The sequence below is a fragment of the Colletotrichum scovillei genome (assembly GCF_011075155.1).
Source record: "Colletotrichum scovillei strain TJNH1 chromosome Unknown Contig00005, whole genome shotgun sequence".
Classification (NCBI taxonomy): Eukaryota; Fungi; Ascomycota; class Sordariomycetes; order Glomerellales; family Glomerellaceae; genus Colletotrichum; species Colletotrichum scovillei.
In genome coordinates, this window is record NW_023336263.1 from 231,475 (window position 1) to 257,193 (window position 25,719).

The 25,719-nt window shown below is 52.1% G+C and overlaps 8 protein-coding genes across 8 annotated transcripts; 5 read left to right on the forward strand and 3 right to left on the reverse strand.

The window, feature by feature from the left end:
• Positions 1-349: 349 nt before the first annotated feature.
• HER10_EVM0012782 (uncharacterized protein) lies at positions 350-1,400 on the reverse strand. The gene is made up of 2 exons (XM_035482168.1): positions 1,043-1,400; positions 350-985 (listed from the first exon to the last, which is right to left on the reverse strand). Exons 1-2 carry the CDS (start codon positions 1,395-1,397, stop codon positions 360-362), a joined length of 981 nt encoding a protein of 326 aa, XP_035334503.1. The 5' UTR covers positions 1,398-1,400; the 3' UTR covers positions 350-359.
• A 3,099-nt stretch (positions 1,401-4,499) lies between these two features.
• Positions 4,500-5,450, forward strand: HER10_EVM0007931 (uncharacterized protein; the record flags this gene model as incomplete). Its single annotated transcript, XM_035477470.1, has 1 exon — positions 4,500-5,450. One exon carries the CDS (start codon positions 4,500-4,502, stop codon positions 5,448-5,450), a length of 951 nt encoding a protein of 316 aa, XP_035334148.1.
• Positions 5,451-6,002: 552 nt separating this feature from the next.
• HER10_EVM0004593 (laccase TilA) lies at positions 6,003-7,977 on the reverse strand (the record flags this gene model as incomplete). Its single annotated transcript, XM_035474229.1, has 4 exons — positions 6,003-6,122; positions 6,193-6,904; positions 6,969-7,676; positions 7,742-7,977. The coding sequence occupies 4 exons, from the start codon at positions 7,975-7,977 to the stop codon at positions 6,003-6,005; spliced, it is 1,776 nt and encodes a 591-aa protein (XP_035333935.1).
• Positions 7,978-8,688: 711 nt separating this feature from the next.
• Positions 8,689-11,337, forward strand: HER10_EVM0000708 (uncharacterized protein; the record flags this gene model as incomplete). The annotated part of the gene is made up of 11 exons (XM_035470478.1): positions 8,689-8,941; positions 8,994-9,120; positions 9,180-9,200; positions 9,268-9,307; positions 9,360-9,461; positions 9,615-9,837; positions 9,896-10,026; positions 10,087-10,230; positions 10,290-10,424; positions 10,480-11,142; positions 11,215-11,337. The coding sequence occupies 11 exons, from the start codon at positions 8,689-8,691 to the stop codon at positions 11,335-11,337; spliced, it is 1,962 nt and encodes a 653-aa protein (XP_035333668.1).
• Positions 11,338-12,034: 697 nt separating this feature from the next.
• Positions 12,035-12,550, forward strand: HER10_EVM0011747 (uncharacterized protein; the record flags this gene model as incomplete). The annotated part of the gene is made up of 2 exons (XM_035481170.1): positions 12,035-12,201; positions 12,262-12,550. 2 exons carry the CDS (start codon positions 12,035-12,037, stop codon positions 12,548-12,550), a joined length of 456 nt encoding a protein of 151 aa, XP_035334434.1.
• A 2,960-nt stretch (positions 12,551-15,510) lies between these two features.
• On the forward strand, positions 15,511-16,803 carry HER10_EVM0007029 (uncharacterized protein; the record flags this gene model as incomplete). Its single annotated transcript, XM_035476596.1, has 2 exons — positions 15,511-15,945; positions 16,024-16,803. 2 exons carry the CDS (start codon positions 15,511-15,513, stop codon positions 16,801-16,803), a joined length of 1,215 nt encoding a protein of 404 aa, XP_035334094.1.
• Positions 16,804-17,027: 224 nt separating this feature from the next.
• Positions 17,028-18,564, reverse strand: HER10_EVM0003575 (uncharacterized protein; the record flags this gene model as incomplete). The annotated part of the gene is made up of 1 exon (XM_035473247.1): positions 17,028-18,564. Exon 1 carries the CDS (start codon positions 18,084-18,086, stop codon positions 17,028-17,030), a length of 1,059 nt encoding a protein of 352 aa, XP_035333860.1. The 5' UTR covers positions 18,087-18,564.
• Positions 18,565-21,289: 2,725 nt separating this feature from the next.
• HER10_EVM0012837 (glycosyl hydrolase family 76) lies at positions 21,290-24,037 on the forward strand. The gene is made up of 4 exons (XM_035482219.1): positions 21,290-22,221; positions 22,342-22,827; positions 22,905-23,149; positions 23,215-24,037. The coding sequence occupies exons 1-4, from the start codon at positions 22,128-22,130 to the stop codon at positions 23,791-23,793; spliced, it is 1,404 nt and encodes a 467-aa protein (XP_035334507.1). The 5' UTR covers positions 21,290-22,127; the 3' UTR covers positions 23,794-24,037.
• The last annotated feature ends 1,682 nt before the right edge of the window (positions 24,038-25,719 follow it).

Consider the following 25,719-nt stretch of genomic DNA (forward strand, 5'->3'; position numbering starts at 1 on the left):
GAAAGAACGGACGATGACGCACTTGGTTCCCGGGCTTTTCCTCAACGATGGGGACGGAGGGGGAGGGGGAGCTTCTGCTTCGCTGCTTCAACACAGACCATCATGTCCCGAAATAGGTGAGGAACGCAATACTCGCCGCATTGGTAATCAGAGTTGGAGCATGACTCTTGTCATAGCTTCAAGTTCGGGCAGCTCCATGTTCTACTCGTCAAATCGTTGATTCATGTACTACCTCAAGGTAGGCCGGGGTTATATATACAGCCGAACCGGAAAATCCGCCAACCTACTCTCACAGCTACATCCTAGCTCGCGTTTCCCCTGCTCCCTTCCCCCCCCCCCCCCTCCAGCTCGCAACATTTCTACGCGCTAGGCTCGGCCCACTCGTAAGTGGAAGCTTGCGGGACGCCAAAGTTGGGCGTGCCGTCCGCGTTGGCGGTGATGGGCTGGACCATGACATAGCGGTTGTCGTCGCACGCGCCGTTGGCATTCGCCGTGGCGTGGAAGGTGATGTACGTCTCCGTCTCGTCGGGGCTGCGGAAGAAGCTGTTGTGGCCCGTACCAAAGTTGCCGTTGGCCGCCGTCAGCTGGCACCCGTTGCTCTTTGTCCACGCCGAGGGGGACGACGGGTCGGTGACGCCGTCCCACTCGAGCAGGGCGACGCAGTAGTCGGGCGTCCAGCAGTAGTTGGCCGAGTAGGCGATGTACGTCTTGCCGCCAAAGTAGAGGCCGTAGAAGCCTTCCTGGACGGGGACCTCGCTCTGCTCCCAGGGCTGGTCGGGCTGGGAGATGATGGTGATGTTGGGCGAGGCGGAGATGTAGTCGTCGTTGAGCTTGCGGACGCAGGCGGACTGGTGCGAGACGCCAGTCATGCAGGAGTAGACAAAGTAGTTGCCCCAGTCGTTGAAGCGGACGACGGTGCCATCGAGGGACCAGTCGTCGGTGACGCGGCCGGCGTAGGACCAGTCGTCCCAGGGAGAGGCGCCGCCTGGAATTCAGTGTAAGCATACGTTCTTTTCATTGACTTCATGGCATCATAACTTACCCTGCAAGACATGCATCCTCTGGCCGTCCAAGTTACCGTCGTTGCCGGCGGTGTAGTAGAGGTACCATCTACCGTCAAAGTAGTGGATCTCGGGAGCCCAGACGCTGCAGCATCGCGTCGGGTTCGAGTCGGAGTAGATGACCTTGGGCGTGGCCGTCTTCAAGCCTTCAATGGTGGTGGCACGCGCGAGCTGGAGGTTGGTCCACTCGGTCGAGATGAAGTAGTAGTACCCATCAAACCACGAGATCTGAGGATCACCGCCGCCGGGGTTGCGGATGGGGTTGGTATAGGCGGCAGCCGAGCCAAAGAGGCTGAAGAGCCCCAGTGAGGCAGAGACGATCTTGGAGAAGAACATGGTGTGTTCCGGGACGGTGGACTTGACTGCAAGATCGTGCCTTGCTTCAGGATGCTACATGATGCCTTCCGACGGGAGAGCTTCACGCATCTTTATAGATCCTCAAGTCGTGACATCGGCGGACACGAGGTCGCAACGAGACTGCCGACATCATCAGTTTCCCGAGCGTTCCTGGGGTAGATCCACGCGGGAAGGTATTTCGGTGGCAAGGTTGCGGTCCCCGGTGGATGCTGTCAAGACAAGATGCTCAATCGTAACTGGAGCGCTTTCTTCCACATGTCGAAAGTTGCTCGAGTCAAGACGAACTGCCAGGGACGATCCGGCAGCAAACCCAAAGCAAACCCCATCAATCATTCCATCTCGGTGCTCGGTTCGGGAAAGACAACGCTCAAGATGCGGAGAGGCCAAGACCTGCTAACGGGCGAGGGCACCCGATGTCGACGTCGACTACCGGTACCTTGCTTGAGAGAGGTTACACCGGATTGGCGCGCGAGAAAATGAGTGCGACGGGCGGCGGAGATGGCGGGGTAATAAACGAGAGAGCTCGCACTAACTTCTAAACAGACGAGCCAAGACTTTTCTCCCTCCCTCTCCCCAGACTCTCTCCAGTTTCTCTCACTTGAGCTACGTTGTCCGGGGCTTGGAGTTACCGTTGTCACCTTAATCTGTGGGGTTCGTCCGGTCATTGTCACCGAGGAGGCCCGCGAGAAGCCCCGGCATCTCCCACATTGTCGTTGTTTACCCCGTATTCGCCCAATCTGTCTCCCATGTCGATGAAGCTCGAGGCTCGCGCCGAATCCACTTCCAAGTTTCTCCGTGGGCGCGTGATAGCCCTGCCCCGCGTATTTGTGAGTCTCGTCACCCAGTCTCTCAAAGCAGTGCACATGCATGAAGGTTCCATCGCGAATTCTTTTCCCAAACATGCTTCTACTAAGCGCTCATTGACGTCACAACCCAGCTCAAAGTCTTTGCCATGGCCCTAGCCGCGCCCATTTGTCTCCTGCTGTGGTGCGCTTATAGATCCATAACTTAATCTAAATTCAATTGAAAGGAACATGTGCTTTTTACGAAAGCCATCACAAGGATAAACGGAACTAATTGCAGTCCACTATGCTTGGCACCGTGACGATCCTCAGCGTTGCGACAACTCTTGCGTAGCCTCTAGGCTGCCGCGAGGCAGATACGCAGCACACAGTAGCTTAATTAACCGTCCAATTGAACGACTGGGTAGATTGGTCGCCACGAGGTATGAGTAGAGGCACTCCAGAGCCCCGTCAAACTCTTCTGACTCTAAACGATCGATCCCTGATGTGATTATTTAACTGTTTGAGGTCTTGCTATGACGTTGACGACGAAAGCAATTGATCACAGCGACAACATGTATAATCGACTGCAATGGTCAGGTGAAGCCTGGATGGCCATATGAAGGGGGCGAGTAGTTCACCTCTTCAGCCGTCGACGCTCAGTACCTTAATCTCTCTTCCTCAGTAAATGCAATCGGGCAGAAGGAGTAGCCCTTGATAACTGATTGACTTGTTTAACTACGCTCTTCCTGGTAGCTAAGGTTTTCTTTTGGAGTTTCAAGTGCACTAAAGGCGAAGCTGTTCTGGTTCAGCGAGTTACAACCGTGTCAAGGCACAACGTCTGGATACTGGCGAGCTCACCAGCCTCCGAGATGGCCCAAATCATAGGGTTCGCCCTTGTCCGCTATGAGCCCCGTCACACAGACAGAATACCATAGATAGTATTGAGATAATGTACTATTTAGCAGCATTTGAGATCTGATGTTTGCTGAGAAATCAAGCTAAAGGGTGATATGACAATGCCACTGTTTACGATGGTCAAGCTTACTCACAACGTAAGGTCTCGTCGCGATTGGTAGACTTGGGCCGACTTCCCGCAGGGAGTGTCTCATTCGTAGGGCTATGTTATCTCGAGCTGTTTACACCAGTCATATGCATAATTTTAGTTCAAAGCACACCCTCGGCCTGAGGTAAGGTAGGTAGCAGAAAGTAGGCAGTGGGATTCGAGGTTGGGAGAAGAGAACGCTTGAATCGACGATGAATGGCAACGGCACGAATACAGAGAGCCAGGTATTAAAATTTCTCGGAAATATCATGGTTGAAAGTCACCAAGGCGCGTTGATTGCGAGCCGAAAACTTGAGTATTAGACAAGCCTCATGGTGAGGCAGTGTCGTTTGACTGAGACACAGCCTCACACGAATCCATATAATTGGCAGCAAAACCATACTGCACAAAAGCTTTAGAAGGAGTGCATTCGCCCAGGTAAGTTGACAGCCGACGACAGTATTATCAGTATTACTTTTCCGTTTTGCTTTACCTAAGACTCCAGCGCATCGGCTAAGGCAAATCACACAGGGCATCACATCCAAAGCACTGGATACCTCACACATTTGACTGCTCGACCTACATACTGGCACGAAGGACACCAATAGCACTATGCTTACTTTAGGTTTTTGATGCTACTCTGTGTTTGACATTCACAGCTTTCGATTCTTCGGTGTCAGTCTCAGCCCTGGAATCGGATTTTGCAATTGGCTAGTATCGATATCTCATGGTGACTGCATGGAACTGGTGAGCTCGCACGCTAAGCCACATGGGAGGAGATTAGATCTGAGACATCGACCAGCAAAACTCTCTCAAGGTAAGATGATTGCCCTAGCTTTGATCATGATAGGTGACACGCAGCAAGCCAGCTTCCGCTCCCGTCTCCCATGACACGATGTAAGAACCTTGCAACATGTGAGTGTTTCTGACACCTCTGATTTAGGTGCATCTTTTGAAAATCCGATGGGTTTCGGAATAGTAGTACTGGTGGTGTCGTCACTTCAAGATTTCATTGGTCTCTTGGCATTGGGGGATCTTCGAGTCTACGACATATATGGAAGCGGTCCTTTGTTGTCTGCGGTAGATCAACGATCAACGCATTTGTCGATATCTGCGGGAGGAACTTTGGAAAGAGTATTATGTCATCGTGTCTTTTCAAGTCCTTCAAACAGCTTAATAATTGACATTCCTCGCAGTCGTGGCGCACGAGCGAAGCTCAATAGTTCAACTCAAATCAATACCAGCTATATCACCATGACATCTCCGCACGCCAATCAAGAAGCTCTCAAGATCATTCTTACAAAGTTGAATCGCCTCGAACTTCGCTTCAATGAAATAGACGGAAGGCTAGGTGCCATTGAATGCTCTGTGGTATCTGACACCAGCACAAACCTTCCAAGCAGCCCAACGACTCGGCAGTCCGTGTCAAGCTGTACATGCACCCTCAGCGATATTCCTCAACCGCTGTTCCAAGAGAATTACAAACTCCAGCAATGTTCTGCTTCGACATACAGAGCCTCGGTTGATAGACTACGCCGTCGCTTCGAATTCGATGCTTGTTCTGAAATCGCCCCAAGAATCTCCGAGGAAGAAGTCGTCTCTCCAGAATTCGACTTAGAGGAGATAATCGACGGCTACTCCGATGCTCAATCAGTATCCGTCTACCCGTCACGCTCTGTATCACGATTTTCATTCGGTCCTCGCGAATCGAGGCCGAGTCGCGACGTTCCTGATATTCCCTCTCTACGATATGAAGACTTGATGATTCATGCTGAGCAGACTTCGTACACGGAATCAAGTAGACGAAGCAGAAGGAGCTCAGCGACGGAAACATTCTCAGAAACATACGACTCGCCTAGCACGCCTGCGACTTCATTCACTCAGGGATCATGGGCTGGCAGCAGGCGAAGCTCAACCGCGGGCACTTGCAGCAAAAGAAGGGGTTCGCTTCGACGCGCAGCTACCCTGAAACTCAGTGAAGGCCCAAAGACAGAAAATAGAAACAGAGATGCTCCTACGGGGATGGAACAGGATCCGCCTGTTGCTACAAAGACAAATTTCATGAGCGCTGGGGAACGAGAAGACGTCTTGCGTGTCTACCAGAAGGCACAAAAAAGGGCTAAGGCGTGTGTCGCCTTTGGCCAAAGGTTCATGTACAGAATAGGCAAACGCATGGTGAATATGTCAGCAATTGAAAAAGCTTGATTGTTCAACAGAAAAGTCCAAACACCATGCGTTAGCCATCTTTTAGCAGTGACCACGTCGAGGGATAATCCTTCGGGAAGTGATTCGGACCGCGGCCCAGGGGCTCGTCAGCTTTAGCACTGCCAGCTTTACTATCGGAACATTTGTATTCCTTCAGAGGTAATCGCTACCCTGCTTTCCTCATTGTTCGTGAGAAACACGACAACAACAAGCGGACTTAGCGCCTCAGCATGTTTCATTCTCAAAAGGCTCGCTTGCTCTTGCATGTACCTGCCCACTGAGCTAATCAGTCAGAGCAAGACATTACAGCGAGGGAATGGGAAATGGTCTCTTTTCTCATTGTGATGATCCATGGCATGTCTCGATAAAAACTCTAAATCGCGCTTCAGGCCATTCCCTTCGGATCCCGCGGCAATCAACCAAGTAAAACCCAGCCCGCTCGTCGTCCCTATCAAGCGCGATGAATCATTCGCCCAAACAAATCGTCTGAGCGCAGCATGGAGGTGGCATTTGCATGGTTGACACGAGGCCAATCGGGCAGCAAAAGTGTAATCAGTCCAATGGGCCGTACCGAAGTGGTGGTGTGAAGTCTGAATGTACTCTGTCCTTCATTTCTGCGGGGATCTTGGCCATGGATTCGACCCCCTCAAGGAGCACGACCTGCTGCCCGGCCTAAAATAAGGTTAGATACATCGGCGGTTCGCAATCTGCAAGAGGGCTTGATTGAACGTCGTTGACTTACGGCAAAATGATGAATCATATGGCAATGAAGCATACTCGCTGCAGGGAAAGCGATCTCGTAGCGAATAACTGTCCAGTCCCCAGTGCTATTTCCGAGTCTGCAGCCGTCTCGATTGGGTGGGTTAATGAGATTAAAGTGCTTCGCCATGTCGCCCTCGCGAATTGCATCCTCAACTGTTGGCCACGGGAAGCCACCAGTCCCTGTGCCGATGACGAAAGCCTTGTTGTTGTGCTTGTGGAATGGATGTTGAGATGTGACATTGGCACCGTTCTCGAAGATGATGTCCACAACGGTGCCATTCTGAAGCGCACCACCTTGTGTGTTGTCTCCGTAGGTTGTCTCGCCACGTGATTCCTCATCCCACAGCAAGGGTGGAAGCTGTTGACGGAACGCCTGATGAGGACCGATGTTTAATGCCCAACTGCTGGGGCCCGTCATGTTGACGAAGAATTTGACGGTGTTGTCTGCCTTGGGTGGAGGAGTCCGCACTGGGTAGGGTGCAAGCTTCGTCTCGTCCATAGCTACAGATGATGACGAGATCAGTGTTCCGTTGAGATGAACCCAAGGCTTTGTATTAGGGATCTCTTGCTTCAATTCGTTGCCTTGGTCAGGATAGCGGAGGATTCCGAAGCCCTGAATGACTTGCTCTGGACGAAGCGATGTCAATCTTATGGCATAGTCCCCAGGCTTCTGATTGAGGCGTACGAGAATGCTGTGCATATCTTGTTAGTGGTCCATCGTAACGCAAGACCATTCTCACTTGAAGGTTTTCTCACCTAATACGCTCTCCAAGATTGCAATTGGCAGCATGGACCTTCTGAGGATGCACAAACTCTCCATCAGCTGCGACGACGTAGAACTCATGCTCATCCACGCTGATTTGTAGCTCGTGGTGCGCTCCAGAATGAATGAAGTTGATCCAGATCCATTCTTCGCCGCTGTTAGCTTCGAAGATCTCTAGATCAGCAAAGGTCGGCTGGCAAGTCTGTTCGTTTGCGAATTCCTTCTGACCATTTTGAGGTAAACAGCCAAGAGAGTTTCTTCCTGGGCCCCCCACAGAATCAAGCAGTTCCCTTGGATGGCATACCGTCCTTCCCTTGCCGTTGAGAACGATTGAGTTGCTGCACCATGGAACGATACCAGTATCCCGATACATAATAAGCAAGATGTCCATGGGCTCGGCATTCCAGTCACTGATGACGACGTGCTTGGGATGCTCCTCAGCTCGCTTCATGCCCTCAATGTCCCTTGGCGAGGATGATATCAGCTCGTAAGGTCTTGGCCTCCATGCTGCAGGTGCAATCCATATCGGCCCTCGCATGCCATCGGCAAACGCAGGTCCGAAATGGCCATGATAGAAATAGCTTCCATACTGTTGCTGAACTGTGAAGCGGTACGTGTAGGTATCTCGAGGTTGGATAGAGTACTGTGTCACGCCAGGGACTCCATCATTCCAGGGCCGGTCGATTTGGTAGATGCCATGCCTGGTTGTGTGTAAGTCTAGGTAGGATGAGAGGCCACAATTGTGGATTGGCTGGGGAATACATACCAATGCATGGTCGTTTCAAAGGCGAGCTGGTTGTCCAAGAACACCTCAACTTCGTCGCCTTCCTCCGCTTCGATGAGGGGTCCTGGTGTCTCATTGTTGATAGCAAAGACAGGTCGGCCATGTCCGTCACCGACGTCCCATTTGTTTGTAATTGTAAAATTATACCGCCTCGTCTGAGCTGCCAGGCTCACGCCGGCGAGCAGAGACAAGATTGCACACTTCGTTAGAGCTGCCATGACTGTCTTCCTGGTGCGAAGAGAAGCAGAGGAGATCATTCGAAAGACTACCCAACACTCCTCTTTACGGTGCCCAACTTATCCTCATTTACGGCGTTCTTCCCGGGTCGGACTTCTGTCGTCCAGGTACCCCTACAACCATCCGATGCAACCGTCAGAGTTTACCGAGTCAGGGGTACCAACCCGCTTTCCCGCAACCTAACGCTAAGGAAACCTGTTCGACATGCTTCGAATCGGTTGGAGTTTACGGAGTGCAGGCGGAGTATCACTTTAGAGTTCAAGCAGCATATCTGCCCCGTTCTTCGAGGCCTCTACGCTCGGCCGAATGTCCCCAATTATCGTGAGGCTCCATACAGATCGGTTGCAAACCCCTGGCAGACCTCAAAGTGCCGAATCATGATCAACGCAATGCTCTACGAAACAGGGTCGTGCCCCTTTGCCACAACACCTTCGGAAAAGCTACAACGTTGCAACTCACGGTCCGAAGGACAACAGCGAGACCTAGCGTCTTCGAAGGGGCGATTAGTAGTCAGAAATCTGACTACTGAATTATGAATCTGACTCAGGGCGGGAAGAACCCCAGGAAAAGTCGTGTCCTAAGTCCGCAGTCGCCATGGCCCCCGTGGTTGTTATTGTCAAGCTGCCCAATCCAAATTCCTTTCGTCTTTCCCCGATCCCCCTGGCTTAGCGATTTCCAAGCTCAGCGCGAAAATGGAATCAAAACAGCAATTACTTGATCATACACAGCTCGACGTTTCTCGAGAGAAGTCGGGGCACCGTTTCACTCGAAAAGTTTGGATCTCTGGATTGTCCACGTTATTGCTCCTCGCCCTTACTGGGCTGTGGAGGAATGGGTACCCGCTCACTGGGCTGCTCGGTAGCTGGGGCCGCCACAGCCCAAGTGGACAAGAAAGACTCGTGAGAGAGTACACGCTCCAGTCTGGAGTGAGATGGATGAACCCAGGTTTGAGCCAGGCGTACGATCAGCCCTATGGAAATAACTGACATATGTTCAGACGGCGGTCGATGGAGAGTCATGTTCGTTTGCAACGGACAAACGCCTTGCCCCACGCTGTACGCTGAAGGCGATCTTGTCGCATTGACAGTCAAGAGCGATGTCTATGCTCAGTCTTCCATTCACTGGTCAGGATCTCCCCAAGTTTAACGTCTCTTTCTGTTTCCATATTGACCCATCTTCAAAGGTCCGGCATTGGACATAAGGCGTAAGTGTGAAAGCAAACCCGGCAATGTGGTTTAAATTGAATAGAACACTAACCTGGTCGATTATAGAACTGGAAGTTGGAATGACGGCACCGCTGGGATATCGCAGGTTCGACAGCACCTAGTGGCTCAAATGTGCAAAGCTTACATTGACGTGACAGTACCCTATTCTCCCTCGTGGCAACTTCACAAGCGTGATTGACACGACTGGCTCGTGGGGCCTCAACTGGTACGCTGAGCACACAACTGCTGCGTCTGCTGATGTAGGCTTCTCCCCTCTCCTATGTCACACCCTCATTCTTTCGCCTGCTTGATGTCTCCATCTTTTATCATTTTCTCTTCATCGTCCACTTTCCTTTTCAGTACGAACTTTCTGCACAACTGCCAAACTGCACCAATCTGACTTCGAACGCAAGGGCTTGTATGGTATGGTCTATGTAGCACCAAGCCCATCTCGACTTCGTCCCTACCGTCTCATCACGAAAAATGACACCGAGCTGCGAAAGATTATGGAGGCCGAGAAGCAAGTCCGACATCTTGCTATCAAGAATCACCAACACCGAGACACAGGCTGGAAAATGCTTCGCATGCGGGCTGAAGGGTCGGAGTTCTATTGCTATGATTCGATTCTCGTCAATGGTCAGCAAATCCAGCCCCATCAAAGCTTTCCACCACTGACTTGGGCCGTGTCTTGTAGGAAAGGGCCGTGTACATTGCCGACAACCGGGATACGAACAATTGAACGGACATCGCTTGGATGAGACAGGCTGCATCCAGCCACCTGGTCTTCCCGAAGAATCATGCACTCCAAGTGAGGCGGACTACGAGGTTTGTGATGTCTGGCTGTGATCGCGTGTCAGCTATGAATGATGCTGATCACAAGGCTAGATCATTGAGACGGAAGGCAGAGAATACATAATGTTGAACCTGATCAACATTGGCTTCGAGCACTCCGTCATGGTCTCCATTGACAATCACAAGCTGACTGTAGTTGCGAACAATGGTGGCTTCGTTGTTCCCGAAGAAGCCGATGTAAGTCATCCCATCTAAGCTTTGCCCTCCTTTGACACAGAACTTACAACACCTGATAGTCTGTCTACGTGCCCAGCGCTGGAAGGCTTACCGTTCTGGTGAGACTAGAGGCGGAATCTGGAGACTACGCCATGCGCATCTCGTCCACAAGCCAGATGCAGAACCTACAAGCGTACTCGATCTTGAGATACCCTGTATGTCTACCATTCTCATGTCCAAGAATAAAAGCTGACACACCGGACGTGGTAGGCTAGCCGCAGACCTATCTACGGCGAGCCGATGAAGGTTCCACAGCCAGGTTCAATCGACGACATTTGTGTTTTGCCTGATGGTTCTACAAACCAGGGCTGCAAAACTGTCAATGGCCAGTTTCTACCGCCTTACCCTGCCACGCCGCCTCCTTCGGCTAAGAGTTCGCGTCCAGAGACAGCAGATTTCACATTCCATCTCGCTGCCGGATCTCAAACTTCGCCCACGGAGGCTCATGTGCCGGAGTTCTACCTTAACGAGAAGCCTTGGCAGTTATTCCGCTCGTCTCTGATGCCTCTTCTATTTCAGGCAGCAAACGAATCTGATTCCCTCGGATCTCTGGGCAAGCCCATTATCGAAGGTATACCAATTGGCTCTGTCGTTGATCTCATCATTGAGAACAAGCTGAACGACACGGTGCCACTCTATAAGCATGCCGATCCTGCCTGGTTGCTTGGCGTGCAGCCGAACGCGAGGTTCTCGCACAAGAGCGTGAAAGAGGCTCTTATAGGTCGTAGCCACCTGTCTGAGTCCCTCAACCTCAAGGACCCGGCTCTTGTCACAGTCCATGACCTCCCTCCTCTGGGATGGAGTGTTCTACGATTCAAGGTAAGCGCGAAAGCCGCAACGATGATTCATGCCGTGAAGCTTAGATATTTCGCGGTAAGTAGCCTGCACCCACCCTTACATAAGTGCTCATTTTGGCAACCAGACTGACAACATTGTGAACCTTAGCTGGGCATGTCTGCGCCGATCATGGAGGGCATCCTGAGCAGTGACCCCGCAGAATTTCCCGAATCAGCCATCAACCGCCCACATGTGGATTTTGAGCCGAAGAACGATGGTGTGTTTGGCTAGACCATTTTGAAAGCGTGTAGATCAAAGACGCGCAAAGTCTGTCGCTTATCTTGTCTTGTTGGTCATTGCAGGTGTAAGCCGGTCACTTTCGGATCAGACCGAATTGCCGTCCGGTCCGAACGTGGGATGGCAAGGATGGTGCGAAACATCGGCAAAAGTTGAAACGGCAACATGACCAAACTAGAGACTTCAGACACAAAAAGAAAACAGCGCACTCAATGCTTTTTAGATCAGCTATTCAGGCTGTCCTAGACTTGACAATATTTAAGTATGCGCTGTTGATGGAGCAATGTTGACTAGAGCAGCGTATTGCTGCGCTGTGTGCCATTTGATGCAATATGATTCTTCTATCTCAACTATCGTCGCCATGTGTGAACAGAGTTCGTCGGATCTCTAAGCGAACAGACCGAAACCGTTGTCGTCTGAAGTGCATCCCTGCTGGAACAACTAGCTCACATCACAGCCGCAAATCTGCGATAGTGCCCCTGCAGAGTCATTGACTCTGCCCTCGTACAAATCACCCGTCTTGGCCTTCTGACGTTGCATCTAGATTCAACACCTCACGGTTTGCTGTTCTCGAGGCCTTTGCTCACCATATCTTCAAGTTCTAGTCTGTCTTGGCAGGCCCAAGTAGATGAAACTTTATTCTTACTCTACTCAGTAACTGTGTTGCACCTACCTCTTTGTCAACGCCAAAATGCTAATCGCCAACCTCGCCTCGGCTCTGTTGTTCTTCTCCGGTCTTTCTGCCGCGGTGCCAAGCCCCATACTTCCGCAGGCGAATGACAACATCCTAGAAATCCGCGCGTCGAAGGATGTCAATCCAGCAGCCGTAACTGGCACTACGTGCACAGACAAGAACGCGTAAGTCACCATCCATACCCAGGATGCATAGGAAGCCGTGGAGCTAATGAATTACTATAGCAAGATTGATACCCACGACATGAACGTCGCTACACTGGCTATCTGCGGCGGCATCGCAGGGTCTATCCAGAAATGCGGCGGCGCCCCGAAGAGCACTACGGGCGTATCAGGAACCGCGAAGTTCACCCTAAATCCGACCGCCTCGGGAGCCACGATCAATGTATCTAAAGGCCGCTGGGAAGGATGTATTCGGGCTGCGAGAGCAACATGCCCGAGTGGTAGTTTCAAGTCAACCTGTAAAGGAGGCGCAAGCACGGGTGACGTCGCCTTCACGCTCACTAATCCATAAAGTTTGCTGTGATAGAACATATCAACGACATCAATTGGTATCACCGGAGCAAACTTGAAGCACCTCGCCCAGAATCCTTGCGTACCAGCCTGATGTTCTGTGCTGGATCTCCGATCATCGTGAACTTGTCCGAAATATCCATTTTCTGTACACCGCGGAATATCGGCGAAGCGGCCATGCCGTGCTATGTATACCCAACTCTTTCCGGCGCTGGGTCGTGCCAGCGATGTGGAAGTCTGCTCGCAACTAAGGCTAGAAACAATGCCGAATGACTCTGGACCGTGGCTGAAAAGCTAGATGTCTCGATCGAATACTTGAGTAATTACATCTATCGCTATCTTATAACCATCACGGCGGACTGCAGTCGTCTGGTCATAGACTCGATGAGGTGGCAAGGCAGTCATTTAGCACACCGCCCTAGTGGGGAATAAAAAGGTCTCACCTGTCTTTTCATTCTCTTTATCTCTATTTTCTGAAGAGAATTTAGAATTAGAATTGAATTCCAGTGCTTTCTTGGACTCTTGGTCCATTGGGGTGCTGAGATGTCTATAAGCAGCGTTGATCTGGATTAGCAGGACAAAAGTAAATGATGCCCGCACTTCAAGGGTTGTTTGGTCAAACGCAAAGCGAAAATAATAGCGACATAATGTACGATATTGCGGGATGCCGAAGGATCAGACCGCATTTAGGGACCATATTCTGGAAATGAGGCGAAGATCAAGTTCTGCCGCCCCGTTAACTCGAGCATCTTGGGAGCGAGAGGTCTGAGTCAAGTCCAGGTGGATAAAAGAGCACAATACAGTTACATGTTGACCCACGATATCGAAGAGATACTAGGCGTCTATGCTTATTCTTTTATTGAGGCCTTTCGCTCCGACAGATCGTGAACTCATCAGGCCCAATTTCGTTGACATAAACTTCACTTTAGGATCTTAGGAATGCGTCATAATCAAGCAATTGAGAGGATTATTCTGGTAATGATGAAACTTGATCAAAGTTGCATGCTTGGTCTGTTTGAAAGTCCCTGATGCTATTGTCTAAGTTGGGCACCTGATTGCAGGGATTCCCGAGTTCTAGATACTTGCCCAGCAAAGTAGAACTGAGATACCAACATGAACTTACAGTCTTGCCAATTCCAAGTCATTTGCATCCAGGACTTGGCACAATAGATATAAGGACCGAGAGTTGGGGCCATTCAAGTTGTGTTGCACCGTTCCTGCCGACTTGGCAATCTCTGAGTCTCAGCAACCCTCGATAGTAAGCAAGCATTTTGACTGAGTCTTTATCCTCTTACGTGAATCAATATGCCGTCTCATTAGAAGGCACAGCATTCTTCGCCGACCTTTCTTTTCCAGCTGAGTGCAAAGAAATTGAGAAGGAGAACACTTTAACAAAGTTCCTTTGTTGAAGATCCTCTCCCACAACCCGTAGCAAATCTAGCCCACATTGGAGGGGCTCTGTTGGCTGACATGACTCGATAAAGTTCAAATTGGCATCACTACCTACAGTGTTCGTGATCAGTTGGTATTCTAGGTCCAGTAGCCCTTTTGCTCTCATTTCGCCAGTCTGACATCGATTGATGTTAAAGTGGTAAGTGGTTGCTGGAAAGGCTTTCTCCTACTTTCGATTGAAGTCTGCTTGAGTTGTTGCTACTGTAGCATTAAGAACCACTGTATTGTGACTAAAACAGCAGGTCAAAGTCACAGATGCGCCTAGGGGCGCTGGGTGGTGCCTTGCCACAAACGGTCGGTCGTATTGCGATGCGATAGCGAAAGGGCTAGGCGGAAAATGGGGAAATAGTCGCCTTTGTTACGGATACCATTACCCAAGAAGTCGGGAGTGTTGTGTAAACTAACCATAAAGGCTCAGGGGAAGTTTCCGAGGACTTTAAATCACTTTAAATCACTTGCGGGTATATTGCCGCCAATCATGATGAAGGGCAGCAGGGAAGCGTGTCAGAGAATAATGGGGTCCGTGTGTGATCTTTTGACTAAGGCATATTCTGTCAGCGTTTAGCGAGTGGCACGTTACGGAGTACGGGTCCTTCGGTTGAGTGGGATGAAGCCATCGTCTACTTGTAGATGTCCTTGGGAGGGGGGACCTTGACATTCGGAGAGAACGAGATCAGCGTCATTTTGAAGTGGTGGATTCGTCGAGGAGATCCAATATCGAAGTCATTGGCGTATGCACCCCCTACTTGGGAGTTCGGATGAGACTTCTCCTCTCCATGTTCCCTTGGACAAGTAGATGTGACTTCTGGTAGCTCACTTACTGTATTCTACAGCAGCGAGACGCCCGACCGGGAACAGATTCGGTCCATTTGGCAAGCTTGAAATCCATCAATCATGAGATATCTACTTAATCTGTACCTACCGGGTCTAGGGTAAAGACTAGGATATTCTTTTTGAGGTGATCGATGCAGGGAACAACACGAATAAGGCCAGCGAGGGGCCAATACGCATCGGTGCTGATTGGTGTATTCTGCCCACCGTTTCATCGCAAATTGCCAACACTTTCTTAGAAACAGTCCATCGAGCCCCCATGGACGGGCCCAGTCTCAACTAACAAGGGCCAGCGCGTTACGCCTCTCAACACCAACTCCAAATTGTCCGTACGCAGCAAAGGATTTCGCCCTGTGGACCATTGGACTGTGACCAGGCCGGGCTGTATCCGTAGATCACCAGGTCACCGTGTGTGTGTTTGCCTGCTTTGCATCATACGTCTTGGCTCGAAGAGGAAATAATCCTTACCAGAGAGTCTTGGCGAAGTTGGCGCTTCTACTTACAAAAGATGGCGCTCCTCGATCGCTTGGACTGAAAGGAGGAGTAGTCTCCGATCAAGTTCTCATCCATCTCGATTTCATTCTTTGCAAGAAAGCCTCTGTCTTTCTTCGTTCGCTCATTTGTTCATTCGTTCATTCGCTCTTTTCTTCAACGTACACATACAACAGGTTGCCCAAGATGGCCAGGTCAAACCAACTTCTCTTCACAATCTTCCTCGCCCTCACCACCGGCATCCATGCGGCTCCTCAGGCAGGCGCCCCCAAGGTAGTCGCGCGTGCTGAGCCCGCCGAATTCGAGGCCCAGACCAAGGCCGGCCCCGGCGGCAGCGACTTCAAGGACTCTGCCCACTTCCGCGTCTACGCCGGCGGCAGCTCCGCCGATGATTCCCTCGCCATGCTCGAGGGCGCCTACGAGTGCTTCGTCAACACCCTCGGCTGGCGGTCCTCTGGACTCTCGTTCAACGAGGGCTCCGACAACGGCCCTTACTACAAGACCAACGTCTACTCCGTCTCCAAGCTCGACAACGCCGCCGGCGTGATGCACTCGGAGTACGAGTCCGGCGCCGGCTGGCTCGAGGTCGTCGACACCTACCTCGCCACCCCGGGCGTCACCGTCCACGAGTACGGCCACGCCCTGCACTACCACCAGCGCACCTGGGTCGATCAGGAGCGCACCGGTGCCTGGTGGGAGACGGTCGCCAACTGGGTTGCCGACACCTACAACACCTCGCCCCTCTGCGCCGACGCCCGCACCAAGCACAAGTCCCCCGAGGGCCGCACCGAGTTCGAGGTCAACAAGGTCCTTGGCGACTCCTTCCAGGTCATTGTCGACGGCACCGTTGACTCTGGTAACTACTACCAGGCCTGGCCGTTCCTGACCTACCTCACCAACAACCCGGACAACATTGCCGGCCTCGGCAAGGACACTCTTCACCAGATGATGGTCCAGTACGAGGCGAACAGCAACGAGACGCCCCTCCACACCCTCAACCGCGTCGCCGGCAACACCACCGCCGGCGAGATTGTCGGCAAGTACTGGGCCCACATGGCCTACGTCGACATCGGCCACGACCAGGCCCAGGAGATCTTCAACCAGGCCAAGGACAGCGTCAACTTTGCCAACGTTGACAAGTCTGGCGACGGCTACAAGGTCAAGTCCGCTCGCGCCCCCCGTTACATGGGTGCCAACATTATGCCCCTGACGACTTCCGGCGGCAAGGTCGACGTCAAGATCACCTCGGCTGGCGAGTTCACCGCCCACCTCGCCATTAAGGGCTCCAGCTCGGTCCGCTACGTGCAGCTCGCGAACGGTGCCGGCTCTGCTGAGATCGCCAGCGGCGAGGAAGCCAGCTTGGTCGTTGCCAACACCCCCAAGACTCTGATCCAGTACAACGGTTTCCAGCTCGCTAGCAGCGATGCCAACAAGGGCCTGGACTACTCCTTCACTCTGACGGGCGCCACCGTTGCATAAGGGGCGAGAACTAGCGTGTGTGCTGTGTATCATTTCATGTACTATATTTCTCTTCTCTACATACTGTTAGCCACTGGATAAGGGCATGCATATACAGATTTCAAGATACCACATTTGGTTAAACCCGCTTCCCGCTATGTGTGACACTTTGTGATCAAACCCCTGACAATCCGAGCCGATTGAGAGCACTGGCGCATGGGTCAGAGCCATGACACATCAGTAGCCTACGACAATGATCTGACGAAATCCAACTCTTTAAAGGTCAGCGCCGTAACAACAATGGCGGCACCGACAACCAAGGCCATGGGACGTTGTATTAAGCTCCTGACCGAACTTCTTGGTTTCTCGAATACGTTGTCCGCGGCATCCGTGGGAGCCAGCCTAGATTTTCTGCCTACCGTGGCGTTGATGTATCCTAGGGACCCCAGCTGGACAAAGCTTAAACGGCATATATGAATGCAATAAGATGCAATCCCGCCGAGGTAGTCTGCTCGTGTTTCCGGCATTGCCATGCTGTGTGCTATGATTGGGAGAAGTCTGAGCAACACCATCGAAAGTACATTCGCAGGGAGGATCTTTCGGAGCAATGGTGAGTTTGACGTTGTGCGGCCGTGGAATCGCATCAACACGGCAGTATCATAGAACAGCTCCGTCACCAGGCCGGCGTAGATTAGATAGAGAGGTCGCCTTGGGCCCCGGCCAATGAGGAAGAGCCCGAGGGATGAGAGCGAGAGGACGTGATGGGTGACGTATTCAGGGGAATAGCTGAGAAGTGGCAGCTCAGAGGTCCAGAGGATGGCTCGAGAGGCAAGACAAACCTTGCCGTTGGTGGTGAAGGGGCGGTCGAGCCCGAATATTTCGGTGGCGGAGGACGTATCATTGTATGCCGCGATACAGATGGGTGTTGTGATCAACGTCAAGAGGAAACCTAGCGGGAAGACAAAATAAGGAGCCAATTTGCGATGCTTGTCCGTCTCCAAGGTCTTGTAGAAGTCTGGGTTTGCTCGTTTGACTATTTGATGTGCGCACCGGTTCGCGAGCTGATAGGCAACCAGGCCCGCGACGTAAAGTATCCAGTCTGGAACGGCCATGATGATCGGATTACTCTGGTGTGAAGTATCACAAGTCAGAAGGTGTCGACGATAGCCACGAGTTGTTATATGGCAATAACACAGTGGTTGCGACAGCGAGAGTCTTCGACATTTTGGGTCCATTAGCTTGCTGACTGACATCCCTCTATCGGGCCTTAATGAGGTAGAAGCTTCGTGCAAGTCAGCCAACATGCGTCTTGCTGCCTTGTCCAGCGATAGCCGACCAGCGTCGTTGATAAGATATAACTAGCATCTCACGTAAGCCTCTATGCGGCTGATGTGCCTCGCAGATATATTGCAGCATTCACAGTCTGTATAGGATTGTCGTAAAGAGAATGTAGGCCGCGTGCTGCAATGCGTCAATTTGAGTCACAGTTGGTCAATCTCAGTACAAAAAGATTGATAATGAGGGTGGATAGCCAGCGGCTGGGAAATGTTACCCGCTCCAGCTCTTCAACATGCCATATCAACAACCGAACCGGCTGCATAGCCAGTGCTGAATCCAGAACTCGAGCGGCAAACCCCAGAGTCACGGCTCTCCCAGGTCTCGGCATTGACATAGGGCGGCCGTCCGATCCGGAGGTGGCTCCACGGCGCCGGCGTGCCGCATGTCTAAAGGCAGGAATCTGTTGATTATGTTAAAAGTTTGGGACGCTAGGGTCTATCCATAGAGCACCACGAGGGGCAGTCGATCTTGGCCGGCGTGCCATGTTCCCGCGATGAGGCTCGTTTGTAGGGATTGCGGGAGTAGTGTTAATCTCGGGGGATTCCTTTGCCAGCTGGACAAGGATGATGGCGCAGGGATGGCTCTCAAACCACACAGGCGATGCTTCAGTTTTCAAGTGATTGAGGTTGGAAGAGGAAACGAAACAAAGAAGCCTCGGGTCTATCGACGTGCATATTGACCGTACTCCGTATCCATACGGATACTCGTACACACAACAGAGACTGCGCCCTGTACATGTGAAGAAGTCGCGGAGAGGGAAAGATGTCGTGCCAGGTACGTACTTGATAGGCGCCGTCCGGGGATTTCGGGTGCCGTTGGGAGGTCAGGGGAAAATGGTAAACCTGAGGTTTCCAGGTTGACAAGGTGGGCCATGGTGCTGATTTAATGGAGTCTTGGCGGCTCAAAGCTGTCAGTTATTGGAGCCGCACGTGATTGGTCGTTCCGTATAGTCCACGGAGAAGGCACGTACCGTTAGTGGCCGTGTGCTGCACTGTCAGATAGTCACTGTGCAGCTGCCCCCTATTTGAGGCAGGAAATTGAGAGTTCCTTCCAAATTCCCGGTGGCCTTGGCACTGCGTAGCCACTGGCTGCGTTACAAGGTTTGGTGGGGCCAGTGGGGATACGTACAGTGTGAATGAAGACTAAGGTTAATTGCGGTCGAGACCTTCCTTCCAGGGCAGCCACGGGGAGGTTCCTTCCTTCCTTCTCCAGCACTCCAGCACCCCAGGTGTTCTTTCCTTCTCCAGTTGCCAATCCCTCCCCTCGGTGCCTTTCCAAATTCCACCACCCGCTGTCCCTCTGCTCTTTCCTCAGTTCACGTTGACTCTCACTCATGTGCCACTCTCACTCTCACTCTCACTTTCACTCTGAATCCCTCTCACTTTTGACCAAGACTTGTCAAGACACCAAGCCAGCCAATGTTTGGAAAAAACGATCGCCAGTTTGACTTGCCATCGCCCAAACACACGCGATGTGTTGGCAGCTCACACGGCAACCGGTGGCACTCGCTCCAAGTCGCTCATATCCCCCGCGGCGTCCGGCTCTCTACCGTCGTGTGATCTGCCTTGGCCGAACCGATCGCTCCTTGGCGTACATAAACAACACAATGCCCAAGCCTGCCGGTTATGCACTCAAGGCCAAGCTTGAAGAAAGGGATGTGAACCTGTTTTTTGGGTTTATTCTCCTCTGTACTTGCATTCTGTCTTTCATCGCGCGTGTCGGGACCTGTAACTCGTATCACGGTCTCATAATTCGTATTCAACCTGGCCTGTCTGCCGTCTGACAGCTTGCCTTGCGCACAAGGCGAATGAGCTGAGCAGAGCTGACAGCCCGAAGTGACCTGAGCTGACATGCCATCCGAGGTGTTGCAGCTGACTAACTTTTATCCTGCAGCACAGTAGGTACTTACTTACCTGTTGGGATGAGACGCAGACACGAGCTCTTACTTCTCACTGCTCAGTCCTTACCGACATACATACAGACTTGCATTTTGACCCGATTCCTGCTATTGATTTGCTTTCAATTCCCTTCGTTTGCTTGGCATTCTCCGGCACTTAATCCCTTTCTGCTCTGCCACCTTTGTTGCGCTTCATTGTATCCGTACAACCAATCCAGCCCTTAAAGTTCGCGTACCTGGCCTGGACCATCCCTCCAACGGCTCTTCCCATGTGTTGGACGGCCGATCGCTGCTCATCTCAAAACCGCGAGTCAACGATCAGCGGCCACTCTGTCTGACGCATCACAGAGCACCACCGGGCCTCAGCCTCTCAGTCGCACTCAACATCAATCTCCCTCGCCGGCCCTGAGACGCCATCGCCATCGCCAAGGCGCTGCTGAGCCTTAGCTCTGAGCGACCCCTGGATCCATCGTGCCTTCGTCCCCGTTTTGTGCTTTTCGGGGCTTCAGAGGCATCAACCATATCCACATTGAAGCCCATTGAAGGCAGGGCTCCTTCTGCCCTCTGCGATCCCCTTGCCTAACCCTTCGGAGCGTATGATGCCCGTGGGCCGTGAGTCGTGACAATCCCTCTCAAGTTCTAACACCCCGTAGCCTGTAGGATGACGGGCAGAGAGAGGACTCCCGAGTCCCCGCGTATTTGGCGAGGAATGAGTCTTGGCAATGTTCGTTGTCGGGTAGGGATGGCTGGTCCTGTTTGAGAGAGGCTTTTAGGCGTGCTCTTTCGCGGGACTCGTCGTCTTGGGTTCTCCTTGAACCCAAATGGCGTCTGGTCGATTGTAGTTCGTCCCTATCCGTCTGTTCCCAGCCATCACTCGCGATTGTTCCATTGACATTGAGCGGTAGACCATGTCACACCCCATTCCCCCAGCCTATCCATCCATCCATCCATCTTTCTAGTTCTCTCTCTCCATAGGGGTTCACTCGGTTGGTGTGGTCCGTGTTTGCATTCAACAGCCCGTCTTCCAGTTCCCGGGTCTCTGCTGCATGAGGTGAGGTGATCCTTCGTGCTGCCCGCGTCGCCTGCCCTTGCAGATGGCGGAAGAGGCAAACCATGAACGGTGGGACCGTAACCGCCCTGTGAGCCTTGGATAGAATGGATAGCCCCGAGACTGGCGGCATCTCACGAAATCCATCTGGTCTATTTGGTCCAAAGGGGGCCCTTGCTGCTGTCGAACCTTGTGAAGGGTGCTCGAGTGCTGCCCGGCCCAGGCATCTTCTCAACTTCTCATTTGCTGCACAGCCCCGATGCCCAGAAGGCCAAGACTTTACCAAGAATACCAAGACTTTGGCGGCCACCAAGACTGATTTCTACCGCGTCATCCTGTGCCCTCCTGTGGTCTGTCTTCCGTGTCTGTTGATTCCCATTTTCTTGTGTTCCCAAAAAGCCCAGAGTTGCCGAGAAGGAAGAAAAAAAAGTGGCCTTGAAAGCCTGTTTCCCCCCCTTTTCCTTCCCTTTCCCGTGCATCCTGATTCTGAGCTGTGAGAAGACAAAGCTCTGTTGGTTAACCTGCAACCATCCCCAACTCACACCCGTCCATCGTTTATTCCTCCACCTCAACTCGAATAAACACGCACAGTTTACACACCAAACTACAACCTTCGCTTCATTTCTCGCCACAGCATTTTCACTTTTTCATACCGGCCGAACTCCCAATCAGGGAAATCAATCGTAGTAAATAAACATCGACACTCGCTTCCGACGACGAATACGAATTTCTGACCGACCGATCGACCGACCGACACCTCTCACCGCAGCCACAGTTTCTTTTACGGCCCCCTTCTACCTTTGGCGCCGCCCATTCATGAACAGTCGCTTCTCATAAACGAAAAACCTTCTTTTTCAAACTTCGACCCGGCTTTCATTTTCAGTCACAGTCGACTCATTCAGTTTCATTTCAACTCACACGTCACCCCGAACCGCTTCGACCGATAAATCGATTCGACCGCCTTCTCCACCCGATTCTAAGGGATCTTGCATTACAACTCACCAATCTTGATTCCTCATTCAGCAGCGCTTTACGTCTTCTTCCGTAGACCGGCTCTTCGCCATGGTCGCTTCACTCGCTTCTGCCGCTTCGGCGGCACTCTTGCTCGTCGGCAGCCTCCCCGCCGTCAACGCGCAGTACACCATCGACACAACTGGTAAGCAGGCCGAGCACCTCTCACCCCACGATCATCATCGCGCCCCACGATGAAATGCAATGCGGCCCATCATCCCGCAAAATCCCTCCTGCTAACACCGCTTCTTTCCCCACGATTCAGACAACATAAAAAAGTCAGCAAAAATGCTCGCATACGACCTCATCAAACAGTACAAGGGCAACCAGACCGGCGAGATCCCCGGTATTCTACCCGGTCCGCCAACCGAGCACAAGGGCGACTACTACTGGTGGGAAGGAGGCGCCATGATGGGCACTTACATCGACTACTGGAAGCTGACGGGCGACTCGGCCTACAACGACCTCGTCATGCAGGGCATGCTTCACCAGACCGGCCCCAATGCCGACTACATGCCGCCAAACCACACCGCATCCCTGGGTAACGACGACCAAGGCTTCTGGGGCATGTCCGCCATGTTGGCCGCAGAGAACAAGTTCCCGAACCCGCCCGAAGAGAAGCCTCAGTGGCTGGCACTGGCGCAGGCCGTGTGGACGACGCAGGCGAGCCCCGATCGTCACGATGACACCTGCGGTGGAGGTCTGAGATGGCAGGTGCCTTTTTCCAACGCTGGATACAACTACAAGAACAGTATGCGAACCCCGAGCGAAATTTAGGTTCATGGGAGGGGATGTTCGGGACGTAGAGGTAGCTAACACATGTCGCAGCCATCGCAAACGGATGTTTCTTCAACATTGGCGCCCGCCTCGCCAGATACACCAACAACGACACGTACGCGCAGCACGCCGAGAAGACCTGGGACTGGCTCTGGGCCGTCAACTACATTGACCACGAGTCCTGGAACGTCTACGACGGCGGTCACGTCGAGCACAACTGCACCGACGTCAACAAGCAGCAATTCTCTTACAACGCGGCCATTCTCACGCAGGGCGCCGCTTTCATGTATAACTACGTAAGTTCCACCTCACGAATGCAGGTCAAACCCTCTAGCTACGACCTCATACTGACCTTGACCAGACCAACGGTTCCGACGTCTGGAAAGGCCGCATCGAAAAGATGACAGAGTCCCTCTTCCTCAACTTCTTCCCCAACAACACCGCCTACGAGCTGGCCTGCGAGGGCCGCAAGGGCCAGTGCACCGCCGACATGTTGTCCTTCAAGGGCTACGTCCACCGCTGGATGTCCGTCGTCACGCAGGTCGCCCCCTTTATGAAGGACAAGATTCTGCCCGTCCTCAAGGAGTCGACGCAGCACGCCGTCAACCAGTGCACGGGTGGCGCCGAGGGTCGCACCTGCGGCTTCTACTGGAACGAGCAAGTCTATGTGGACCCGGCCGTCGACAAGACCTCTGGTGCCGGTGAAGTCATGAACGTCTTGGCTGCTGTGTCAAGTCTTCTTATCGAGGATTCCGCGCCGCCTGTGACGAATTCGACGGGTGGTATTTCAGCGGGTGATCCTGATGCAGGAAGCAAGAGTAAGGACAACATTGAGCCGGAGCCTATCACGACGGCGGATAAGGCTGGCGCGGGTATCCTGACATTCATCGTCCTTGCTGGTGGTCTGGGTACGTGGGGATGGATGAGTCTGGGTGACTGAGAGGGTGGGGGAAAGTGAGAGAGAGCCTGAAGAAAGGAGGCATGAGATACCTAAAGTAATGGGTTGTTTGATTTGTTGTACGGATTACATATCAGGATCGCATGGCATGGCGTTCTGGGTAAACACTGCAGGAGGGGAACTTGACTAACCACCACTGCCACGAATTACTTTTCTTACTTCTACCACTTTCCACCGTTACCACCTTGTGACCCACGCGATCGGTGGAACGACGCCAATAGAAAGATTGGCACATCGTTGCGACTTGTGAATACTTTTACGCCCAGGAGAATCGTGACGATGTTCAAGCCTCACCTACTGGCGAAATGGAACTAACATGAAGTATCGACCTCAGCCGTCAGGAAACTTGGACGCTGCATCTCAAGGTCCGTTCTCAGTTCGCCTCGTCATGTGGCGCACGCCGTCTGATGTTGAGTAACTGCTGCAAGGGTGCTGCCTGTGCAGGGACGAAGTCTATCTGTGGCTAATATTGGACATGGTGGGGTGATTGCAGAATGCTCAAAAAGTCACTCTCGCTATCGGTTCCGAATTGATTCGGGGCATTATGGTCCGTTCTCTTGGTCCAGCTGATCGAAGCATTGAAGCACGAATCAGTTGATGATTGACTTGCAACAGAGCAATAGTATTCTGGCTCTTCTTAAGTCGTTCCGAGGGGACGGGTCATTTTAAAGCTACGCAAGTGTGCATCCAAGTTTTAAGCTTATCCGGGGGTTCCCCATAGACGTGCCGAATATCCGCCCTCACGAAAGTCGCTTTCCATGTGCTTCAGTGTCTGGTGACGACGAGTGTGGTTATTCGAGCACTTATCTACCCCAACCCAAAAGTCAGCGATCGCAAGAAAAGACAAATTTTAGGACTTTTCAGGGACACACTTGAAGAACTTGAAGAGTTGAGCCAGGCTCAGAGTAGCTCGTCTTGCTGGGTCGCTCTTCTCATTCTCTAGCCTTTGAACGGATCACGTTCAAGACTAACCTGTGCAGTGGGCAAGGTAGAGGTGCAAAACTAGCGCTCTGATATCCAAGAATCTCAAACATATCAGAGGCAGAGCCCTACAAAAGTTACAAATCTGAGGCTCAGCCAAGTAGGGCCATTAGTTGGCTTGATCCAGACCAAGGCGCATGGACAGACGAGAATAGACATCCACTAGTTATAGGTGTCACTGGCGATGAAGTGAACATGCAATTGAAATCACATAGTATCCGAGGAGAAAGTGCCATTATTTGCAAATGTCACATCAGACGACATTCATGAGCTCTCAGGCGCCCGATAATAGGGAGCACGTCACTGGTCTTCCCTCTCGTTTCCTTCCGATATGCTCGAAAATCCTTCTAAGAGATCTGGACTAGAACGTAAGGATGCGTTAAATGAGAGCTGTGAAGCGGCTGGCCCTTCAGAATGTAATCTGGTGTGTTGAAGTGGCCGTTGCCCTCGAAGGTTCAGAGCCCATTGCACCAGCCCACCGACAAACCAGTAAGTTTGTCATGACTATCTAATTATTGTGGACACTGCCATCGCGCCTCGGTAACGTCAAAGGGGATAAAGAGCAAGAAAAGATGAAAAATTGGCTGCGCTGTGTAGTCATTTGTCGAGCTTCGTGAGGCCAATCGTGATGCGGTGATGTTTGTACTCAATGTCATCCAGTGGGAAGAGGAAAAACTGCACTTGGAGGCTTCCTTGTGCGAGAGACAGACAAAACTTGCCAACAAGGCGGAATCCGAATGGATTGACCACGGCAAGAAACACTACTGAGTAAATATGTAATGAGATTGTGTTCCAATGAGGCGAGAATTCCAGCTTGCAATCCGTTGATAAATTGTCATTCAAATTCAAGCGTAATTGGGCAGAATTTGAAGGTTCGGGGCTGCAGCAACTTGCGATGATCGTCACGTCAAAGCTAGCAGCTCCCAC